The sequence below is a fragment of the Garra rufa genome, chromosome 8, assembly GCF_049309525.1.
Source record: "Garra rufa chromosome 8, GarRuf1.0, whole genome shotgun sequence".
Lineage (NCBI taxonomy): Eukaryota > Metazoa > Chordata > Actinopteri > Cypriniformes > Cyprinidae > Garra > Garra rufa.
The window spans coordinates 41,032,817-41,049,339 of record NC_133368.1 but is presented as its reverse complement, the minus strand read 5'-3'; the positions used below and the strand labels follow the sequence as shown (position 1 = coordinate 41,049,339).

General features: G+C 38.4%; 2 protein-coding genes across 2 annotated transcripts in view; both read left to right on the top strand.

Moving 5' to 3' along the window:
- The first annotated feature begins 4,424 nt into the window (after positions 1–4,424).
- On the top strand, positions 4,425–6,483 carry dusp19a (dual specificity phosphatase 19a). The gene is made up of 4 exons (XM_073844993.1): positions 4,425–4,647; positions 5,137–5,183; positions 5,263–5,415; positions 6,139–6,483. Exons 1-4 carry the CDS (start codon positions 4,425–4,427, stop codon positions 6,355–6,357), a joined length of 642 nt encoding a protein of 213 aa, XP_073701094.1. The 3' UTR covers positions 6,358–6,483.
- Positions 6,484–9,862: 3,379 nt separating this feature from the next.
- The window catches only part of LOC141340183 (disks large homolog 5-like), a 49,866-nt gene continuing 43,205 nt past the window's right edge, over positions 9,863–16,523 (top strand). Inside the window, exon 1 of the mRNA XM_073845110.1 lies at positions 9,863–9,994. Within this exon, the coding sequence (XP_073701211.1) occupies positions 9,863–9,994 (132 nt within the window). The remainder of the gene's footprint in view (positions 9,995–16,523) is intronic.

Here is a 16,523-nt window from a genome sequence, read left to right as displayed (position 1 = left end):
ATCCTTTCTTGCATTGTCTTGAGCCTTCACGTTGCCAATTATAAACTATATTGTTAGTAGCCTGGATAGGCCACAGTCATTATTCTAGCTTTCTACTGGATGTAAAATGCTCTGCAGTACATTTTGTCATTTTAGAATGTTAAGTTCTAATTCTGTAGTTATTTTGGTGAAAGTAACTAAAACGTAATATAATGTAACATATTACAATTCTGAGAGAGTAATATTGTAAGGTAAGGGATTACTTTTAAATAACAGTAACAAGCAATCTGTATTGTATTACAGTTTGGAAGTAACTTGCACAACACTGATTACAAGTGTTTATTTCTTTTAATTTTGATGATTATAACTGACAACTTATGAAAACCCCAATTCAGTATCTCAGAAAATTAGAATATTACTTAAGACCAATACAAAGAGAGGATTTTTAGAAATCTTGACCAACTGAAAAGTATGAACATGAAAAGTATGAGCATATAGCACTCAATACTTAGTTGGGGCTCCTTTTGCCTGAATTACTGCAGCAATGCGGCGTGGCAGTCGATCAGTCTGTGGCACTGCTCAGGTGTTATGAGAGCCCAGGTTGCTCTGATAGTGGCCTTCAGCTCTTCTGCATTGTTGGGTCTGGCATATCGCATCTTCCTCTACACAATACCCCATAGATTTTCTATGGGGTTAAGGTCAGGCGAGTTTGCTGGCCAATTAAGAACAGAGATACCATGGTCCTTAAACCAGGTACTGGTAGCTTTGGCACTGTGTGCAGGTGCCAAGTCCTGTTGGAAAATGAAATCTGCATCTATAAAGTTGGTCAGCTCAGCTGCAGGAAGCATGAAGTGCTCTAATGCTGCGTTCACACCAAACGTAAATATGCGTCTAAATTCGCGCCTGCCGCGTCTAGTTATACGCATGACCACTTTGTGTTTATTCGCGTGTCAAGAGCGAAATCGACGCGCGTGAAAACAAAAAGTTTGAAGCGAAATTTCACGCGCGTCAGAGGCGAAAGTTTTAACAGTTTCGAACCCCGTTGGCGGCCATCTTTTTACAAGATGTCTGTTGTTGATCGGTCATTTATCGAGAGAATCACCGCTCTGTATTTGCTCTGGAGAGCAGAACAGCGGCGTAGGGATCATCGTCGCCGTATTTGGGTCCACCAGACCCTTCGGAGGCGAACCCAGTTCGGCGAGTTTCATCATTTGCTCCAGGAGCTGCGCCTAGATGACGGCCGCTTTCAGCGGTACTTCCGCCTGTCCCGCGCCCAGTTCGATAACCTGCTGTCCCGCATCGGAGCGAGGATCACCCTCCAGGACACCAACTACAGGCGCTCTATCCCGGCTGCGGAGCGCCTGTCCATCTGTCTTCAGTTTGTAAATGTATATGATATTTTAAATACAGTATATTCAATATGCTAACATATGCTATCAATGTTTTTTTTAAACTGTGGTACAGATACCACTGTTGGCGCTCTTTCTAGTGATACTGCTATAACCTATGAGTTAACTGCTATAACCTAGACATTAACCTAGAAATTATTCTCTTGGCAGACGTGATACTGTCATGTTTCTCTGTATAAATACAGTGATCTTTGTAGTGCATCACAGCATCAAGCAGGCTCCTGATTGGTTAACGCGGCGCGAATTGACGCAGAAGTTCAGATTTTTCAACTCGGGCGGCAGACGCGAATTCGCGTCAAACGCGTGAATGTACAAAAAGCACAATTCGCGCTTAACGCGCGTAACGCGCCAGACGCTCAATTCGCGCCATTCGCACGAACTAGACGCGCGAATGAGGCGAATTCGCGTCTACCGCGCCGCGCTAAACGCTTCATTCGCGCCGCAAGAACTCCAGACGCGCGTAAACGCGTCTTACCATTGACTTACCATTGAAATCACTCGCGCCAGACGCATATTCGCGTTTGGTGTGAACGCAGCATAAAACGTCCTGGTATACAGCTGCGTTGACCTTGGACCTCAGAAATCACAGTGGACCAACAACAGCAGATGACATGGCACCCCAAACCATCACTGACTGTGGAAACTTTACACTGGACCTCAAGCAACGTGGATTCTGTGCCTCTCCTCTCTTCCTCCAGAGTGGGACCCTGATTTCCAAAGGAAATGCAAAATTTACTTTCATCAGAGAACATAACTTTGGACCACTCAGCAGCAGTCCAGTCCTTTTTGTCTTTAGACCAGCGAGATGCTTTTGACGCTGTCTGTTGTTCAAGAGTGGCTTGACACAAGGAATGCGACAACTGAAACCCATGTCTTGTATACCACATCTTTTCCTTCCCTTCGCCTCTCTATTAATGTGCTTGGACACAGAGCTCCGTGAACAGCCAGCCTCTTTTGCAATGACATTTTGTGTCTTGCCCACCTTGTGCAAGGTGTCAATAGTCACCTTTTGGACAACTGTCAAATCAGCAGTCTTCCCCGTGATTGTGTAGCCTACAGAACTAGACTGAGAGACCATTTAAAGGCCTTTGCAGTTGTTTTGAGTTGATTAGCTGATTAGAGTGTATCACCAGGTGTCTTCAATATTGAACCTTTTCACAATATTCTAATTTTCTGAGATACTGAATTGGGGTTTTCATTAGTTGTCAGTTATAATTAGGGCTGTGCAATATGGACAAAATAATCATATTGCGATTTTTTGAAGGAATATTGCGATTGCGATTTTATTTGCGATTTTTTTTTTTTTTTGCTTTTTCAAACAAGCTACATACATACATTCTAAATGTATTCAGTGCACAAGAAGTGGATAACAAAACATTTCACCATGAAATAACATAGTATTAAGTTTAATAAACAAAACTGTAGTAAAATTGTCTTTAAAACAGACAACATAAAATAAATAAGCCATTTTACTTTTTTCCCGGTACTTTATCCTACTTTGTGCAATAAAGAATACATTCATTTCAGTGGAAAAATAAGTCCAAAACTCTCTATTTTAACATTTTGAGGGTTCTAAAATCTTTTGCTTTTTTTTTATTTATTTAGAAATTATGTTTTAATTTTTCTGATAATGAAAAAGCATAAAAATTTATTTATTTTTAATCAAATGAAAAATAAACCCTTTTAATTTTTGTGAAACAAACAGAAATTTACTGTTAAAATCAATGTGTGGAAGAAAAATTATATTCAGTTTAAAACGTTTAAATAATAATTAAGTGGTTAATCTTGTTGTAATTTTTTTATCATATATATTGTTTTATGTAAATTATTTAAATAGGAATGTATAAACACCTACATCATACTGTACAAAAGTAATACAGGACTAATATTGTTCTGTTACATGTTAAACCGTACTTTTATTTTGACAGTTTGCCGTGAAGTTTCTGTGTGTATATGATGCTAGTTTTCTCAAATGAAACGGTAAAAGTGAAACTCACAGCAGCGATTTGGCGATTGAGTTTATCTGTTCACGTGAGATGCAAAGGCCAAAAATTAGCGGGAGCGTCACGTGTGCTTCAGTCTGCATGTAGTAAAGAAATAAAACGCGTCTCCATCATTCTTACATACAGAAGCAAACGGAACATGCAGGATTCATATTAAAACGGTCTTTTTGCATTTCAGTTTTCACAGACACTAGTCCATATCGCGATTTGAATTAAGTGACAGACCAACTTTTGATTTATTAATCCAAAAATCGACGAATTACGTGGCATTCCGCGCTATAGTAGATTAGGTTTTTATGAATGGAGTCCGCGATCCAGTCCGTGTTTTCTTGGAGGAGACATTGTAATCATGCGACCATGAAGAGACAGAAATGACATGCCTTAGTGTAAATAAGATAAATAACATAAGGCAATTTAGTATGTTTAATAAAAGAACTATGTATAGACCTGTTCTATAGGAAAGATAACCTTAAATGACTTCTATTTGTGATGTGGTGCTATATCGAAAATAAAATGAACTTGACGTTCAAGGGGGGCGGGGGTGCCGTTGGGGGGATAGATAAAATCGCAGCCTTGTGCGGTTTAGAAATCGCATGTGCTTAAATCGCGATTTTTTTGCGATTGCGATTAATTGCACAGCCCTAGTTATAATCATCAAAATTAAAAGAAATAAACAATTGAAATATATCAGTCTGTGTGGAATGAATGTATACATTATACAAGTTTCACTTCTTGAATGGAATTAGTGAAATAAATCAACTTTTTGAAGATATTCTAATTGACCAACTGCATCTGTATTTTGAACAGGGTTCACATATGCAGTTATATTTCTCTCCTTTGGGTGTCACTATTGTTTTGATCTTCACCAGGTAATTATGCTGAGGTGCGCTAATGAATCGTCTCAGTTTTCAGGTAGTATAGAGGTCACAGAAATGTAGACGGGCATTACTAGTGAGGGAGCAACGAACGGTCTCACAAACTCAAATTCGGAGCCTTTTACATTTCTGCCTTGGACATCTCCACCGCAAATGTGATGCAGTCGCTCGCACAAGAAATTAAATCCTTCTCCAAAACTAATTTGCGGAAACAATGCACCAGAGTAACGACTTTGAGCGGCAGGAGGATTATTGAGACATGGAAAGGGTCCACTGTTCAGGTGGTTGAGGAAACAGTACAGCCTGAAACTGCGTGTGGATATGTTCAGGATAATAACTGGGATCTTCAGGTTGGATATATTAAACCATATCTATTACTTGGTGAGTAGTGCATCTTCTCATTTGACACTTAAAAAGTACAAAAAAGCCTGTAATAAACTCTCAGAATGGGCTGTTTGCTCATTTGGACTTTAATCTTTCTAAAATGTTTTTAGGATGTAATGTATATGATTGTAGAATTATTTTCTTTACATATTATTTCATGTTTTTGTTGTTGTATATTGTAAATGCAATGTATGCATTGAATGAAATTGATATTTAAAGTTGTATCTAAAGTAAAATTATTAACATAAAATACAATTGATAAAAACGTTATTACAAATGATTCTATATACATTTTAATAATATATTTGGATATATTTTAAAGACCTTTTAAATTATTATTAGGCATATTATTACTATTTTTGAATTGTGTGGTATGTTTGTGCCAGATGTTTATTTTTGGCTGTGATATTAAAGTTTAAGACAAATTTCCCCAAAATAGTCTATTTTATTCTGATGAGTATTCATTGTAATTATGTATTTTCAAAGGGTCACAAGATGCTGCTCATGACTTTGGTACTTTGAGAAAATATAAGGTAATGTGAGTTTATTATTATAGTATCTTAATAAAATAACTTTGTTTGAAGACTTATAATGTTTTTCCATTGATTTCAGGTCACACATATATTAAATGTTGCGTATGGTGTGGAAAATGCCTTTCCTGACCTGTTCATCTATAAAACATTAAGCATACTGGATGTACCTGACACTGATATCATATCACATATCGAGGAGTGTGCACAGTTTATAGACCAGGCAAAAGCTGAGGTAACATTTGCCCTTTGTTTCATGGCATATTCATGACTACATGCGATTTCCAAGAATGTTTTAGCACAAATTTTGCATTTTTGCATAATGCAACACCAGAGTACGGTGGTCTGGCCACATTATAAGAGAAATATTTCATTCTCTATGCAATTTCCAAAGTGTTGGGCTTTAGCACCTGGCCTACATGATACTGCCTGGTCACCCAATGGCTAACTCCGTTATTCTAGGTAACTGTGCGGTGTGCTGAATAATGGATGCTGAGTTTTCACCATGCATTATTTAGCGAGTTGTAGAAAGATCATATCACTAACGGGCCATTGTTTGTCATACAACCTCTTTACTAAATAGTGTCGCCGGTCACCCTGCCTCATGATTCAAATTCACTAAGGTTTATGATTACAATGGCTGCTGGAAATAAGTTTCCATTCCTTTGTAAAACGAGTGTAGCGCCTCCTGTCACCTAATTTACTATGTCGTCTATGATGCGAAGGAAAACAACAGCTCAGTTAATCAAATAATGTTCTTCTCAACTCGGCAGAAAGTGGTTCTCTCAGCCGTAACTTGCAATTTTGTAATTCCTTGCAATTAGCATAGGATTAATTACATGCTTTATAATGGAGTATGTAATGATGTGAAATTAAATGCCTCCATTGAGGGATTCCCGTAGCTTCTGGAAACAATTTCTTTTCCTGCTGTCTGACTGAATTGTTTTTTTCTCTTCAGAAAGGAGTTGTACTTGTCCACTGCAATTCTGGAGTTTCACGGTCTGTCTCAGTTGTGATTGGATATCTGATGTTGAAGGAAAATCAGCCATTTGGTGACACATTTGCGCTGGTGAAATCAGCACGACCGGCCTCATGTCCAAATCCAGGATTCATGGAACAGCTGAAAAACTTCAGACCACAAGATGCTACACAAGCAAATGGTTTGGGTCATGATTGAACATTATTCTAGAGCTGCATCCATTCAATTTCAAAGAGACAGTTCACCCCAAAATTAAAATTCTGTCACCATTGCCTTGTCTAATATATCTTTTTGACTTTATTTCCATTGAGCACAAATGGTGATATTTATAGAGAATGTCCAAAATGCTTATTTCCTTACAGTAAAAGTGAATAGGGACCATGGCTGTCAAGTAAGATTCTTGAGGAAGGTTTGAAACTTAGAATTCACAAACAATAGGCTTGGAATGATATGAAGGTGAGTAAATAAAGACAGAATTTTCATTTTTTGATGAACTGCCCTTTTAAAGCCACCAGTGCTTCCATCGTAGTTTCATATATGGCTTTGATTTAACACTTCCAAATTGTCTTTTACAATTGAGGTCAAAAGTTTACACACACCCTGCAGAATTTGCAAAATAGTCATAGATCATACAAAATACATGTTATTTTTTGTGCAGTACTGACCTGAATAAGATATTTAACATAAAATATGTTTACATATAGTCCACAAGAGAAAATAATAGCTCAATTAATAAAAATGACCCTGTTCAAAAGTTTACATACATTGCATACATGATTCTAAATACTGTTTTGTTACCTTAATGGTCTACAGCTGTGTTTTTTTTTTTTTTTTTTTTTTTGTGATAGTTATTCATGAGTCCCTTGTTTGTCCTGAACAGAAAAATCCTTCAGGTTCCACAAATTCTTTCTTCTGTAGCTACTGAAGGACAGTACATGAAAAAAAGAGATTTAGGCAAAATAAGAAAAATGCACACATCTTCATTCTGTTTAAAAGTTTACACCCTTGCTCTTAATGCCTTGCGTTTCCTTCTGGAGAATCAGTGAGTGTTTGAACTTTCTGTAATAGTTGCATATGAGTCCCTCAGGTGTCCTCAGTGTGAAAAGATTGATCTGTAATTCATACAGTCATTGTTGGAAACTTTTGAATGGGGTCTTTTTATGAATTAGATTTTTTTTGTGGACTATATGTAAACATCTTTAATGTGAAATATCTTATTCAGGTCAGTATGACATATAAAATAACATGCATTTTGTATGATCCCTCTTTTATTTTGCTAAAATAATTAACATTTACCAGATTCTGCAAGGTGTATGTAAAACTGTAGGTGCTAATATGACAAAAAGAAACATGGCTGTCTTTCAGTTGTAATTTAAAAGTGAACAGGCTTCACATGATGTTGAACTGGAATTTAAATTTAAATTACTTTCAGTATATAAAAAAATCACCATCACATTAGATAGGAATTTCATTAGTTCCCATTCCTATCCTATTCCATTTTATTTGTAATTCCTCCATTTCAATTACAATTCTCATCCTGTGTGCTACTTCAAATTTAATTTCAGGAATTCACATTCAAAAGTCATTCACATCCAAACACAAATTTTAGACACTTATTTCATAGTGAAGTATCTTAACAAAGTGTATCTTTTAAGATGCAGTTATTTTTCCAATCTGTTAATGTTCATCAGGCATTTAGAATCAACTTTCCAGATAGTGACATCTTGTGGTAAACACTCCCATTTAGGCTTTTCATTTTTCTGGAAAACTTATTTGGTCCAATTAATTTAATATTAGTATATCTCACTTAACATATTTGATCTGCATCTGGGATGTTAAACTATATTTGTGCAATATAATAACTTAAATATCAACCAAAAGAGAGGGACTAGTTGAATAAGTATTCCTGGTACAAATCTTAGTTAATTTTCTTTTGTAATTTTGTAATTTGAATTACATACTTTGATGTTTATATCCATAGATTGCGTATTAATATAGTGTTTTTTTTAAATCTTAAGATTCTTGTTTAATCCTGTTTTTCACTGTTGTGATGTGTTTTTCTGAAGGTAGAAAATTGTTATCAAATGCTTGTGAGGATGTTTGGCATGAAATAGCACTTTTGGGATTAATTTTGTGGTGTAGACCGAGCCTTGATTTTAAAGTATGGATGTGTGGAATAGATTGTATTGAATAAAATGTGTATGTATATATATATATATATATATATATATATATACACAAAAATGTATGTGTTTGACCGTGCTTAACTAAATCAAATTAAACTGGCCCCATAAACAACATCATCCCACCTTATTCTCCATACTATATTGAGAGAAATTTGCTATTATTGCAAGGCAGATTTATTGCATACATTTTTTTTTTTAAATGTTTAAAAAATATAAAGAGATAAACCACTTTCGTAATGCTCAAAATTAATCTGCTTAATTATGACCCTTGACCACAAAACCAGTTATAAGTTGCACATGTATATTACATTTACATTTATTCATTTAGCAGATGCTTTTATCCAAAGCGACTTACAATTGGGAATACAACAAGTGATTCATTCTAAGGAGGCAGATCAACAAAGGAAGTGCTCAAAAATACCATATATCAGGTGTTGTTAGATGAGTACAGGCTCGAAAGGGAAGAACAAGATAGAGAGGATAACAAAGTTTTTTTATTTTTTATTGAGTGAGATAGTGTCGAAAAAGATGGGTTTTCAGCAGTCGCTTGACCAACAATGTTTTATGGGTCCAAATGATCGATTTTTCTTTTATGCCAAAAATATTAATATTAAATATATTAAGTATTCCTACCTCAAATATATAAAAACTTAATTTTTGATTGGTAATATGCATCGCTAAGAACATCATTTGGATCAATTTAAAAGTGATTTTCTCAATATTTTGTTTTTTTTGCACCCTCAGACTCCAGATATTCAAATGTTGTCAAGTTGTATCTAAGCCAAATATGCGACCCTGGACCACAAAACCAGTAATAAGGGACAATTTTGTGAAACTGAGATTTGTACATCATCTGAAAGTTGAATAAATAAGCTTTCCATTGATGTATGGCTATTTAAAAATCTGGAATCTGAGGGTGCAAAAAAACGATATTTTGAAAATCAAATTAAGTTCTTAGCAATGCATATTCAAAAATTATTTTTGATATATTTACAGTAGGAAATTAACCATGATTTTTACTTAATATCCTAATGATTTTTGGTATAAAAGAAAAAATCATAATTTTGACCCATACAATGTATTGTTGGCTATTGCTACAAATATACCTGTGCTACTTATGTCACATACTGTCCTATCCTAATAAGCCTAACCTGAAATGAAATCTTATTTATTCACCTTTTAGATGATGTATAAATCACAATTTCAAAAAAATTGACCCTTATGAGTGGTTTTGTGGTCCTGGGTCACATATATGATTTGATACTGTATTTTTGTAAAAAGTCAGAATAGGTCAGAATAGGCAGGGTTATAGCGCCCTCTGTGTTTGTAATAGAAATGATACTTTCGAGGACGCGCACGTCCGCCGATGGCGCTTTTAACTGGACTGCCTACATTGGGATATTATGGTTGAACTAGAATGACTTATTTCGAAAACACAGGGAAACTCTTTGGGCAATTGTCGTCACTTCAACTCTATCTCCCATGGTGTTGATGAACTCGGGGATCTGCTTTTCCACATGGGCACGTTCTCATCCAAGCTCTCCAGGAGAAACATTGTGACCGTGAAGCCCAAAGAGTCCGATGACGGCAGAGCGAACCGGGACCTGACCGAGAGCCAAACTCGGGTCATTAAAAATGCAGTTCAGAGGGTCAGCCGGGAAGTTCAGAGGGCGTCTGTCATCACCGAGGGAGGCAAGTGATGAGAGTTTCACGGCTGTTTTCAACACTGTCCATGCTGAGGAAAAGTTTGGCATGGTCACTGATGGTTTTGTTTATTAACTTTAAAGGCGGGTAAAATGATGTCAGACATTTGGTTACAGCTTGATGTTAGTGTAGTAATATCAAAGCTATGTTTTTATATCAAAGAACCCATTCACATTTCATTACAGGATTATTATTAAGGTGAGAAATATGATTTGAATATCAAGGAGGTTAAAAATGTTACATATAATAATGTATTATTTTTTACATACAGTATGCTTTTCAGTAGCGTCAAGCTACTAAATAACCATAAAAGTTAGGTTTCAAGTTTGTCAGAGTGTGAACAAATCACCTGAGGAGGAAACACATAGCAACAGCTGTCCGATGGCTGACTGGGATGGCAACTAAAGAAAAACAAAAGGACAAAATGTAAGTAGGGCCTACTGTAATAATATATTTTGCTATAGTTATAGATGTAAACAACATAAAAATATAACAAAAATTACTAGTGTTGTATTTAAAACGTCGTTTATGGTTCGAAAACTGTGCTAGTTTCCGCTAAAAGGCATTTTTGGCTACACAGAAAGAACCTCAATGGACTGAAGATAATTGAATGACAGGAAAATTATTGACAGGAAAAAGTTAACCCCTTTGAAGTCTAATGAACAAGCATAATATGTAATACAAACTCAGGTAAGAACTTTTATTTAAATATTCAGCAGAGATTCATTTGCACTTACTTACTTGCAGCCATATAGGCAATAATTGGATGTAAACATTAGTCCTAACAATGTACTACTGAATACGCTGTTCTGCTAATTTATGCTGTCTAAACCATAGAAAAATTAAGTTAATAGGTGGTTATTATTTGTTATTTGGTCCAAGTGCATTTGTACACAATGGATTTACTGGTGTTGGTGAACATTTATGGGCGAAATTTGACAGTTTTCCATGCATCCTCAAAACGGCCTGTTGGCTTGGGAACCAATATCATTAATGGCCACACCCAAAAATTTAACTGGCTTTTTTTCAGCAAAAACATTTGTAACCTTGGACCACAAAACCAAAAAATTTGGCCGAGAAAATCGCCTTTAAAGTTGTCCAAATGAAGTTCTTAGCACTGCATATTACTAATCAAATTTTTTTATATATATTTATGGTTGGAAATGTACAAAATATCTTAATGGAACATGATCTTTACTTAATATCCCAATGATTTTTGGCATAAAAGAAAAATTGATAGTTTTGACCCATACAATGTATTGTTGGCTATTGCTACAAATACGCCTGTGCTACTTATGACCGGTTTTGTGGTCCAGGGTCACATCTGACAAATCAAAATTGGTCTTTAGATAATACACATCAAGTTTGAATAAGACAAAATGCTCTGAAATATAGACCAATTTATTGTTTAACAAGATGACTGTTTTGTAAGGAGTTACAAGACAAATGTACTCAAACATCATGTTAAACAGGCTTCATATGTGGGCCACATATGAAGCCTGTTTAACATGATGTTTAAGTACATTAGTCTAGCGCAAAGCACTAGGTGAGCAATATGAATATTAATGCACTTCCAAGAATGACATGGCATGGGCAGTATTTCACTGCTGACTTTGTCATGGCAACCCCTGTACAGTATTAAATAGAGTGTCATCTGTGGTCTTGTTTCTTTAGAGAATGCATTATAATGATTTGAATCTTACTATTTTATTTCAAGCCTCTTGGACGTAAAGGGGTTGAGTGGGCAGAACAAAGCCGGTGGAATTCATTACGAGGCCTCTCTGCGTCGTCGATTGGGATGCTGCAGATTGGGGGCTAATTTGCCCGCCGTTGTTTTGGTTGCCAGCCGTGCTGGATGGCTGCGAGGAAAGCAATTAAAGATTTTGTCTTATAGCCAAATGAAGAGCAATTAAGAGGAATGAATTCAGCCTCTTTATTTCACAATCACACTGAAGAGCTGTTGGTGGTTAGATTAGCATAAGTGCTGGCAGCGCGCTTTGTTCCCAGTGTTTTTCCTCCCTTTGACCCCTAGTAACTTCTTTACAAATCTACTGTTAGCTCACATAAGTATCTTCGAATTTAGTATGTCACATCTTGTTCTTAAAGGTATAGTTCATCCTAAAAATAAAATTAGCTGAAAATGTTCTCACCTTCAGGCCAACCAAGATGTAGATGAGTTTGTTTTTTTTATCAGATTTGGAGAAATGTAGGATTGCATCGCTTGCTCACCTCTGTAGTGAATGGGTGCCGTCAGAATGAGAGTCCAAACAGCTGATAAAAAGATTACAATAATCAACAAGTAATAATCCACACCACTCCAGTCCAGTCCAAAGATATATAAATGCCTCATTTCAAGCCATAATAACAAGCCCTTTAGTGAAAAAGTTGTCTTGTTTGAATCAGGAGATAAATATGCACAGATCAAACACTGTTTACAAGCCAAAACAGTTCGAAACAAATATTTCAGCAGATTTTGATGTGAGAGGACAACAGGGATGGACATTTTCACTGGTTGTTATAGATTATGGACTCGTATTTTGGCCAGAAATTATGGTGTAATGTTATAAAAGGTAGGTTGTTGTTGTTTTTTTTTTTTTTTTTTTTTTTTTCTTCACAAATGTAGCTTTTCATTTCACAAGAAGTTAATTAATGGGCTGGAATCATGTGGATTACTTGTGGACTATTTTGATGATTTTATCAGCTGTTTGGGCTCTCATTCTGACGGCACCCATTCACTGCAAAGGATCTACAGAGCGTTTTTCTTAGCTCATTTGGCGTCACCAGCCAAAACAAGTTTTGTTTCTGCAACTGCGTGGGCAGAAGTAAGCTTGAGTTACGGCAGCGGTTGTGCTAATTGATGTAGTGATCTATATTTTAAAGTCCATAATTAAGTCGTTGAGTTCCCGCAATAGTGCTCTATCAAATGTGTCTGCACACCAGCGAGCCTATGCAATGAAGAAGGTTTCCAAATACCTTCTGTTCATTTGAGACGCAGGGCTTGCTGTTACGTATCAGTTTTAGATTTATTACTCTGTCGCTGGAGCAGCAGAAGAAACTCTTCCTGTGACGTGCCTGCACTGTCATCACGGAAGAACAGGAGCGTTGATTTAGTGTCAGTTCAAAGACTATTTCCTGCTTATTGTTGCTGGTAATTAGATGACCTTGAGTATGGCCAGGACAGTTTCATTAGACCAATTTGCATGCTCATGTCTGATAAACATGCATATTATTTCCAGAAACAAACTGGGTTGTGGAAAATGACAATTACGTCACTGAGAATCATCAAAATCATCTCTTGTTATGATAAAAAGTGTTCTTTTAGACAATAGACAGTGTGATTGTCATTCCCTGTGATGTTCTTTTGCCTTACAGTGATGAATAAAAGGATGCTTTACTAGATTTGTTCACTGAGTGACTTCTGCTGCTTTAAAGTAAGTGATTTATTTGAAATAGCTTGCATAAAATAGTCATACAACCTGACATGTCGTCACCTTAGAATTATAAGGTTCTATCTGACATTTGTCAAAATTGAGTTATTTACATATTCTTATTCTGTGACAACTTATTTACATTTTATGTTTCTTTTGTAAGCTATGTACATTTGGGGCCTTTTTTTAGAAAACAAAAATGGTTCTATCTACAGAAGTCTATGGAATGCAAAAACTTTGAAACTCAATGTCTTGAAAGTGCTCAGAATGCAGATAGAACCTTATAATTCTAAGGTGATGATATATTAATGGAATATGTGTCCTGAAACAGCGAAGTGTCACATTGGACACATATTGATATATTAGCTAAATCTACTGTAATACATTATAATAGGATACAGTTGAAGTCAAAAGTTTACATACACCTTGCAGAATTTGTAAAATGTTAATTTTACTAAAATAAGAGGGATCATGCAAAATGCATGTTATTTTTTATATAGTACTGACCTATTTTTTTTTTTAGTGATAGTTGTTCATGAGTCCTTTGTTTGTCCTGAACAGTTAAACTGCCGCCCACAAATTCTTTGGTTTTTCAGCATTTGTGTATTTGAACCCTTTCCAACAATGACTATGATTTTGAGATCCATTTTCTAACACTGACAACTGAGGAACTCATATGCAACTATTACAGAAGGTTCAAATACTCACTGATGCTTCAGAAGGAAACAAAGTGTCACGATGTAGGCAGGAACACACGAACAACGACGTAGTAAAAGACGAATATTTAATAAATCCAACGGAATACAAGCAGACACAGGAACAGCAGGGTAAGACATCCATATAACAAAGACCGACAAGAGTACAGGGGAAAACACACACCTTAAATACAGACTGATTACACATCCAGGTGGAGACAATGAAGGAGGAACCAAACACACTGAACTGCGGGGGAGAATGGGAGAAACCAACATGAAAGTCCGGGGATGTGACATTACCTCCCCCTCCCGGAAGGCGTGTCCTCACGCCGACAAACAGGAAACAACAAACAGTCTTAGGAGGGGGTTTCGGCGGAGGACGGACTCCCGGGAGGAGGGCACAAGATGGAGTCCAGGGTGGTGACGGAGGGAGGAGCCAAGGATGTGACAGGAATGGGCTGGAGCAGGAGGAGCCAGGTGGGACCCAGAACGCAGCCAAGATGTATTCCCACGGTGGAGCCGATGGAGGGAGGAGCCATGGTGGAGGAAGGGCTGACGACTCCAAGGGGCCGACCGACGGAGGCGGAGCAGGTGGTGGGAGAGCCCGAGGCGGAGACGGAAAGCCGATGATCTTGGGTGACACCGCGGATCCGGAGGGCCAAGGTGGAACCCAAGGCTCTGGCGACCAAGGCGGAGATGGAGATCCGGAGATCCGCGGCAGAGCCGGAGCGACAGAGGACCGAGGCTGTGCCCGCGGGAGGGAGGAGGTCCACAGAGCCGGTGGGACGGTGCGACGAGGCACAGCCGGAGGAGTAGAGTCCAGAGGCGAAGGTGGGGCGACGACTAACCAGGGCGGAGCCGGAGGGACGATGGTGCCCGGTGGAGCTGGTGGATCGCCGGGCGACGGTGGAGACGAGGGAGCAGAGAGCCGGGGTGGAGCCGCAGGGTCGGAGGGCCGAGGCGGAGTCCAGGACTCTGAGGCTGGAGGCGATGGTGAGGGATCCTCCAGCCATGACACCGATGGAAACTGGCAGACCCGCGGCGAACCCACCACACAGATGGTGGACTGAGGGTGAGCAAGGGGACAGACAGTCGACAACGGGGATTCAGGAAGGCTGGGCGGAACCAGCGGAGATTCAGGACTAGGCAGAAGAGGAAGGGTGGGTGGGAAGTCCAGGCAGATAGGTATTTCCATGACAGTCAATTACATCCCCAAAATCTTGTTCCAGCTCACCCTCAGTGATGGTGCAGTGGGCGGGGCTCTCTACCGCCCCTTCTTGCTCGACGCAGCACTCCACCGTCGCAGATGTAGTGGCCGGCTCTCGCACCTGGTCGGATGATATGACCCCATCGGCGCTCCACACTGCTGTCGCTCCGGGCTCGGGCTTTCCGTCTACGATGGGCTTATAATCCGTCGGTCGGGGTGGCTGGCTGGGCTCTGGGTCTGGAGTGACACTGGCGAGATTCTCCTTGGAACAGGTGGGAAACGAGGATCGGTTTCTCGCCAGTGTCCACTCCACAAACGAGGCAAAATCGGCTCGAGGGCCGTCCTCGGACGACGGCGCTCTGCATGACACGTTTAGACTCGCGTCATAGAATGCGCAGAGCGCGTCGTCCGAGTAGCTGGTGGTGTTAGCTACTAGCTGGAACATTAACGTGTAGCCCTCGAGCGGCAATTCCCCCTGCTTCAGCCGAAGGAGGATGAATTCTGGACGTAGTAGGGAATCCATAAAAGACACACAACGGAAACAAAAAGACTGGGAAAAACGAACGGCAAACAAAACGGAGGTGAACACGTCAACAAAATATCTGTTTTGGTCGGTCTTTCTGTCACGATGTAGGCAGGAACACACGAACAACGACGTAGTAAAAGACGAATATTTAATAAATCCAACGGAATACAAGCAGACACAGGAACAGCAGGGTAAGACATCCATATAACATCAAAGACCAACAAGAGTACAGGGGAAAACACACACCTTAAATACACAGACTGATTACACATCCAGGTGGAGACAATGAAGGAGGAACCAAACACACACTGAACTGCGGGGGAGAATGGGAGAAACCAACATGAAAGTCCGGGGATGTGACACAAAGAGCCAAGGGTGTAAACTTTTGAACAGAAAGGAGATGTGTACATTTTTCTTATTTTGCCTAAATATCATACATGTTTTTTTAATTTTAGTATTGCCCTTCAGAAGCTACAGAATATACCTGCATGTTTTCCAGAAGACAAAATAAGTAAAATTTATACTTATCTTTACATTTAAAAAAATTTCACCGCTGACTCTTAATGCATTGTGTTTACTTCTGGAGCATCAGTGGGTGTTTGAAACTTCTGTAATAGT